The 8023-nt window shown below is 42.4% G+C and overlaps 1 protein-coding gene and 1 non-coding gene across 2 annotated transcripts in view; one reads left to right on the top strand and one right to left on the bottom strand.

Annotated features, from left to right (window-relative positions):
• Positions 1–8023, top strand: part of GEMIN5 (gem nuclear organelle associated protein 5) — a 56493-nt gene that overhangs the window by 38217 nt on the left and 10253 nt on the right. The window contains exons 18-21 of the mRNA XM_037742762.1: positions 398–546; positions 4319–4438; positions 5607–5817; positions 7298–7549. Coding sequence (XP_037598690.1) covers positions 398–546; positions 4319–4438; positions 5607–5817; positions 7298–7549 — 732 coding nt within the window. The remainder of the gene's footprint in view (positions 1–397; positions 547–4318; positions 4439–5606; positions 5818–7297; positions 7550–8023) is intronic.
• LOC119473002 lies at positions 1449–1552 on the bottom strand. Its single transcript, XR_005202165.1, has one exon. It is a non-coding gene; the product is annotated as a small nucleolar RNA U13 (small nucleolar RNA).

Raw genomic sequence — 8023 nt, 5'->3', positions numbered from 1 at the left:
GCTGGGATTACAGGCACGCGCCACCATGCCCAGCTAATTTTTTGTATTTTTAGTAGAGACGGGATTTCACCATGTTGACCAGGATGGTCTCGATCTCCTGACCTCGTGATCCACCCGCCTCGGCCTCCCAAAGTGCTGGGATTACAGGCTTGAGCCACCGCGCCCGGCTTCTGTATCTTTTCAACTTTGTACTGTTTTGTTTGTGTTACATAATCAAACAGTTGGCGTTTCAGAATGTGTAGATGAAGCAGATGATCCGTAATGGTAGCTGAATTGGTATCTAAATGTTCGGCTGAATGCATTGACTAAAAACAAGGCTTTTTCGACCCAGATGTACTTGGTTTTGTTTTTACCTTTTCTTCAACATTTTTTTTAACCACCATCTTTTATTTTCTCAGCTGGCTACCACGTGTGGCTCTGGGCTGTGGAAGCTTTTGCCAAACAGCTGTGTTTTCAGGATCAGTATGTCAAGGCTGCTTCTCACCTACTTTCCATCCACAAAGTGTATGAAGCTGTGGCACTGCTCAAGTCAAACCATTTTTACAGGTCTGTGTGGTCTTAGAGTTGGGATAATACTTGGACATAATGTGAAAATGATCTAAACTTCTCTATTGTTAAAGTAACATAAATAGAAGAAATAGCATAAAACGAAAGAACAGCTTAACAAACTGTTACAAGAGGAACTCCCTTTTTAATTCCCAGCTTTGAAGGGAAACTGAATCTTGCCAGACACCCCAAAAACTTTTCATTTACTCTCAAGTTAACCTTTTCTTTTGGAAATATATTAACATTGGCCAGGTGCTGTGGCTTATGCCTGTAATCCCAGCACTTTGGGAGGCCGAAGTGGACAGATCACTTGAGCCCGAGTTCAAGACCAGCCTCTGCCTCCCTAAGAGCTGGGATTATGTGATTATGGGTGTGAGCTACTATGCCTGGCAGCCTGAGTAATTTTTTTTTTTTTTTCTTTTTTTAAAGAGTCTCACTCTGTTACCCAGGCTGGAGTGCAGTGGCGCAATCTTGGCTCACTACAACCTCCACCTCCCGGGTTCAAGCGATTCCACTGCCTCAGCCTCCTGAGTAGCTGGAACTACAGGTTCATGCCGCTACACCCAGCTAATTTTTGTGGTTTTAGTAGAGTATTTTAATTTATCAGTTTATTTTCAAGTAATATTATATCACTTTTTATATATACTAGCATACTTTTTCCTCTATCCTTTCTCCTTTCGTCATATATTTGGTATATTAGATACATGTTATAACCACACATTACACTATTAGTATTTTTGGTTTAAACAGTTGATGCTTTTTTTTTTGGTCAGACAAGGTCTTGCCCTTTTGCCCAGGCTGGAATACAGCGGCAAGATCATAGCTTACTGCAACCTCTGCCTCACAGGCTCTTTAAACATTTTTCATAAATTTTTTTTTTTATATATTTTTTTCCAAGTCCAAGTCAAATGGGTAATGTGCCGACGTCCTAACAAGGTGCAAGGGTGGCACATCTCACACAAGCGTGTGAACACCCAATCTTCATACTCATGAACTACAAAAGGATCTTCTGTAAACATTTTTTTACATTTACCTACAAGCTTATTATTTCAGCACTTTTCATTATTTATGTAGGTCCAAGTTTTCAGTTGCTGTCTGTTCCTTCACCTGAAGAACTTCAACTTTTTTTTTTCTGTGAAAGTGTATAATTTCACTTTGAGATTGTTTCAGAGGTTATTTCACAGGGTATAGGATTCTAGATTGAAAGTTTTTCTCTTTCAGCACTTCAAAGATGTCATTTCATTCTCTTGGCTTACATTGTGTTTGACTTGGCTATTGCATTGATTTTATCTCTGTTATTTTTTTTTTTAAATTTGGCTATGTTTAGGACTTTTTCTCCGTCAATAATTCTTCAGTAATTTGATATGATGTGCTTTGGTGAGATTTTCTTTTTTTGAGATTTTCTTTTTTTTTTTCTTTGCCTGAGACAGGGTGTTGTTCTGTTGCCCAGGCTGGAGTACAGTGACACAGTCACAGCTCACTGTAGCCTTGACTTCCTGGGATCAAGCAGTCCTCCTGCCTCAGCCCCCTGAGTAACTGGGACTACTCAGGAGGTGCGTGCCACCACAGCCAGCTAATTTTTTAGTTTTTTGTAGAGACGGAGTCTTACTATATTGACCAAACTGATTTCCAACTCCTGGGCTCAAGCGATCCTCCTGCCTCAGCCTCCCAAAGTGCTGGGATTACAGGCATGAGCCACCACACTTGGTCAAGATTTTCTTTTTGTTCTACCCTGCTTTGCTTTTGTTGTCTTCCTGTAGAGAGTATTGAACTTTGTTTTGGCAAGTAGTAAAGTTGGGCATCAGCTTGATCTTTTCATGGCTTGTTTTTATACTTTGTTAGGACAGGTTTATCATATTCTAGAATTAGTTTGGACCTCCTACATTCTGGTATCTTTATTGAATGCCTTATGCATTCAACAAATCAAAACTCAGATGTCTCCAAGTGCTGTCATGTCTGGGAATTGTTCAGCTTACAATTCCAAAGTCATTCTTTGTTTAGACTTAAGGAGTTTCCTGTACATATGGCTTTGAATTTAGCCAAAGACTCACTGGGATCCCCAGGCAGAGTTGTGGATATCTTTGTCTGGACAGCTTCCTCCTTCCTAGTATCCTGCCCCTCAGATTTCCGTTGTTTCCTCTTCTCAAATCAGAGACTGCTGAGGTTTTGCTTGGGTTTTCCTTAGGAAAATGGCTTTAAGCAGAAAGCCAGTGCCAAGATAGGGCTCACGTTGTTAGTTTCTGTTCTCTTCGGGGTAACGGTCCTGTGCTGCCTGCAGTGACTGAAAACAGTTGTTTCAGACATTTTGTCCAGTTTTTTAGTTTTATGGCAGTAAGGGGGCCTGGTCCCAGTTATTCCATCATGACCGGAAATAGAAGTCCCAAAATACTTTCAAGATATTGCTCTCTCTAGATCACTTTCATCTAATAAAACACTTTTTTCCAGCTACAACTTTATGTTGGCTGCACCTCAGCAGTTGTATGTCATTTGAAAAATATTCATTTACTGAGTTGTATAGATCGTCCAAATGTTAACATATCTCATTATAAAATACCCTAAAGTATTGTGTTCATTATTATCACCATCAGTCTCATCAGAAAAATTCTGACTTAGGGGAAAATGTCAAGCTCACAAGTGGTAGGTACAAGATTTCTAAAATTCTAATTTTTGCTGGAAAACTCACATTTTATCATTAGTAACAAATACTGTTGGCTGTTTTTTCTGAAGTGGTAGGCCTACTTTGTTCATTTTTTTTTTCTTTTGAGAAAAACATCTGACAAATACCCCACACTGAATAACTGTTATTTGTGTTAGTCTTTTTTTTTTTTTTTTTTTTTTAAAGAAGAAATGAGGTTCTGTGGAAGAAGCAGCCAGTGTAGGTCTCAGTTCATTCATACAGCTGCTTCCTAGGGGTACGTCCTACTTTGGAATGCAGCAGAGAACACAAAATGTTCTTTCCATTTGTCACACGGAATATTAACGTGTTTTGGACTTGAGGGATTTAGTCAAGTTAGTAATTTTTACTACTTCATCGAGTGCATTCCTCCTTTTTTTTCCACTGTAAGAGCCACTGCCTTCTTTTTTAAAATGCCAGAATTTACCAATCATTGCTTGTGCACAATCACTGCAAATGTCAACACAGGTTTTTTTATTTTAAATAAAAAGGCACGGCCGGGCACGGTGGCTCATGCCTGTAATCCTAGCACTTTGGGAGGCCGCGGCAGGCAGATCAGAAGGTCAGGAGATCAAGACCGTCCTGGCTAACAGGGTGAAACCCTGTCTCTACTGAAAATACAAAAATTAGCCGGGTGTGGTGGCGTGCGCCTGTAGTCTCAGCTACTTGGGAGACTGAGGCAGGAGAATCACCTGAACCCGGGAGGCAGAGGTTGCAGTGGGCTGAGATTGTACTATTACACTCCAGCCTCTGCAACAGAGCGAGACTCCATCTCAAAAAAAAAAAAAAAAAAAGGCACATAACTTACTTTTAGCGTTGTTACAAAAATAGTTTTAACCTCATGAATACCCTGAAAGGGTCTTGAGGACCCCTAGGAATCCACAGACCACAATTTTTAAGAACTGCTGATCTAAGTGAGGAAACAAACACACCATATGTTTTTAATTTGTCTATATAATGCAAGTGCAGTGTTTTAAAGGAAGTTGGAATTATAAAGACAGCTCAAAAGGGATAGTTTGTCCTGTCCTGTAGCCGCTACTAGGGCCATACACAGAGGAGCCTTTTCAGAGTGGTTAAAGTGTCTGTTCTTGCCTTTAGGGAAGCTATTGCAATTGCCAAGGCCCGGCTGCGCCCAGAGGACCCAGTCCTGAAGGACTTGTACCTCAGCTGGGGAACCGTCCTAGAAAGAGATGGCCATTATGCCATAGCAGCCAAATGGTAAGCCTGAGGAGAGGAGGGATGCATCCAACATAGAAGAGCTTCTGCCAAGAAGAGCAGGACAAGAATACAAGTAATAAGTTTAGAGGTGGAGGGTCGGGCCCAGTGGCTCAAGCCTGTAATCCCAGCACTTTGGGAGGCCGAGGCGGGTGGATCACGAGGTCAAGAGATCAAGACCATCCTGGTCAACAGGGTGAAACCCCGTCTCTACTAAAAATACAAAAAATTAGCTGGGCTTGGTGGCACATGCCTGTAATCCCAGCTACTCAGGAGGCTGAGGCAGGAGAATTGCCTGAACCCAGGAGGCGGAGGTTGCGGTGAGCTGAGATCGCGCCATTGCACTCCAGCCTGGGTAACAAGAGCGAAACTCCGTCTCAAAAAAAATAAAATAAAAAAAAATAAGTTTAGAGGTGGAAGTGAAGCAGCAAGAAACTATTTAAAAGATACGTATATTCAATCCAGTTTCATAAGACTCATCAGGAACTACCTCCTGATTTATTTATACAAATCGCCATAACTGGCTGGGCCTGGTGGCTCATGCCTGTAATCCCAGCACTTTGGGAGGCCGAGGCGAGTGGATAACAAGGTCAGGAGTTCAAGACCAGCCTGACCAACATGGTGAAACCCCATCTCTACTAAAAATACAAAAATTAGCCAGGTGTGGCAGGGTATGCCTGTAATCCCAGCTACTCGAGAAGCTGAGGCAGGAGAATCACTTGAACCTGGGAGGCAGAGGTTGCAGTGAGCCGAGATGATGCCACTGCTCTCTAGCCTGGGTGACAAAAGTAAGACTGTGTCTCAAAAAAAAAAAAAAAATCACCATAACTGTTCAAGAAACCTCAGTGGCAGATTCAGAAATTACGCATTTTTCTAATGATCTCTTACAACATCAAATAAAGGAACCTCAGCCCATGCTGAATTGAACCCAGAGGAGTCATTCCCTCTCATTTTCCTTATGTCCTTAACCTATATGATATTGTTTCTCATACACTCTGCGGAACTGTGCTGGCCTCAGCCTTCACAAGAACAACCAGGGGCAGTGACACACCTGGGACCACAGGAAGGCACATGTAGCAAAGTGGACAGAAAGAAACAATTGCATCCTCTAGGGAGTGGGAATAAAAGATCTGTTTATGACATTTTGTTCACATTTTTATTCATATTATAGCTATTTAGGGGCCACTTCTGCTTATGATGCAGCCAAAGTTTTGGCCAAAAAGGGGGATGCAGCATCACTTAGAACGGCTGCAGAGTTGGCTGGCATCGTAGGAGAGGATGAGTTGTCTGCTTCCCTGGCTCTCAGATGTGCCCAAGAGCTGCTTCTGGCCAACAACTGGGTGGGAGCCCAGGAAGCCCTGCAGCTGCATGCAAGTCTACAGGTCAGTCTGTTATTTTATCTCCTAGTATATAAGTCGGAAGTGTCTCAAATCCTTTTCTAGTCAAATCCAAGTTAATAACCCAGTTGCACAAGCTGTGCCAATTTGGCAGGCCCAGCAAGCCCTGGCCATGCTATTCCACTGAAGTACTATGGCTTGTTAGTTACCATATTCAGAGTAAGAGATAGTATGGTCATTCACAGTAATTCCCATTGCTTATCTGTTTGTACAAAACACCTGTGAAGACTATAGTCAGCCCAGGCCTTGGGTTGGCAGTTTAGGGTTTCTTCATTGATATTATCAGCACTATCTTCCTTGAAGAAAGAATGTTTGGCCTCTAACAGAAATCATGGAACTCTACCTGTAACACCCCTGTTAACTATAAGCTATAGAAAAAACTGGGCCAGGCACAGCAGATCACTTGAGATCAGGAATTCAAGACCAGCCTGGCCAACATGGTAAAATCTCGTCTCTATTAAAAATACAAAAGTTAGCCAGGAATGGTGGCACATGTCTGTAATCCCGGCTACTCAGGAGGCTGAGGCAGGGGAATCACTTGAACCCAGGAGGCAGAAATTGCATTGAGCCACGATCATGCCACTGCACTGCAGCCTGGGCGACAGAGTGAGACTCGGTCTCTAGAAAACAAAAAGAAAAGTGTGGGGAAATAGAAATGTCTTATTTCTTAAATTTTTTTGGTTCCCATCTGGTTAAAAATGAGTAACTTACCACTGCCTTTTTGACACATCAAAACAGATTAAAGCATTAGCATTCTTACCTAGTTTCCAAAACATGTAAACATTTGATTCATTTTAGATAACTTTATCAGATACTAATGAGTTTTTTTTTTTTTTAAGTTCTTTGTTCCCTAGCAGAGTACAGGGCCTAAAGATGGTTTTTAGCTGAATATTTAGAGCCCAAGGAACATGGTACATGGGGAGGTAGCTTACTGGGAACAGCAGAATAAAAATGGAGGCAAAAATAGGACACATTAAAAGATAATGCCACTGAGCATTATTTATAAAATGAGCAACCCTAGAGAGATTTTAATTTATCCACAACCAAAAAAAGTTTCCAGAATGACTGTTTAACATTTTATTTTTTCTCTTAAACAGCATCCTTAACAATGCAAGAACCTAATAAGCATATGCTAAATATTCTGATAAGGGCTATATTGGCTATGTGGAACATAGACCCTTCCAAGCTTAACTGAGAAGATATTGTTATAGGGGTATACAAGGAATCGTATGGCAACTAAAAATCTAGTGAAAACAGATTGTCAAGGGCTTCTCTCTATGCTTCTGTTTTCTTCTCTCCCAGCTGATTTACTCTATTAAACCTGTTTGGACATGGCCCCTAATGCCTGTCCCAGCTCTTGGACCTACAAAGCTTGTAAATACTTTGAAGGACTCTGGAGAGCTCTCGAGATCATCCAAGTGCTTTCCCTGTATAACAGTTTCTCTTCCTTGCTGTTCTGTTCCAGGGTCAGAGATTGGTATTTTGCCTTCTGGAGCTACTGTTCAGGCATCTAGAGGAAAAGCAGCTTTCAGAGGGCAAAGGCTCCTCCTCTTATCACACTTGGACCACAGGCACCGAAGGGCCTTTCATGGAGAGGGTGACTGCAGTGTGGAAGAGCATCTTCAGCCTTGACACCCCTGAGCAGTATCAGGAGGCCTTTCAGAAGTTGCAGAACATCAAGTACCCATCTGCTACAAATAACACGCCCTCCAAACAGGTAATGCCATCTGTACCAGCTTTTGACATTAATAAGACTTCCTTAATCCATGTGTTTTGTTTTGAGACAGAGTCTTGCTCTGTCACCCAAGCTGGAGTGCAGTGGTATGATCTTGGCTTACTGCAACTGCCACAAGGGTTAAGTGATTCTGCTGCCTCAGCCTCCCAAGTAGCTGTGATTACAGGCATGTGCCACCACGCCCAGCCAGTATTCCCTTAAAAAAAAAAAGTCAGGCCGGGCGCGGTGGCTCAAGCCTGTAATCCCAGCACTTTGGGAGGCCGAGGTGGGTGGATCACGAGGTCAAGAGATCGAGACCATCCTGGTCAAAATGGTGAAACCCCGTCTCTACTAAAAAAAAATACAAAAAAAAATTAGCTGGGCATGGTGGCGTGCTCCTGTAATCCCAGCTACTCAGGAGGCTGAGGCAGGAGAATTGCCTGAACCCAGGAGGCGGAGGTCGCGGTGAGCCGAGAT

Source organism: Cebus imitator, unplaced genomic scaffold, assembly GCF_001604975.1.
Source record: "Cebus imitator isolate Cc_AM_T3 unplaced genomic scaffold, Cebus_imitator-1.0 Scaffold126, whole genome shotgun sequence".
NCBI lineage: Eukaryota > Metazoa > Chordata > Mammalia > Primates > Cebidae > Cebus > Cebus imitator.
The sequence above is the reverse complement of the archived record's forward strand: the minus strand, read 5'-3'. Positions and strand labels throughout refer to the sequence as shown.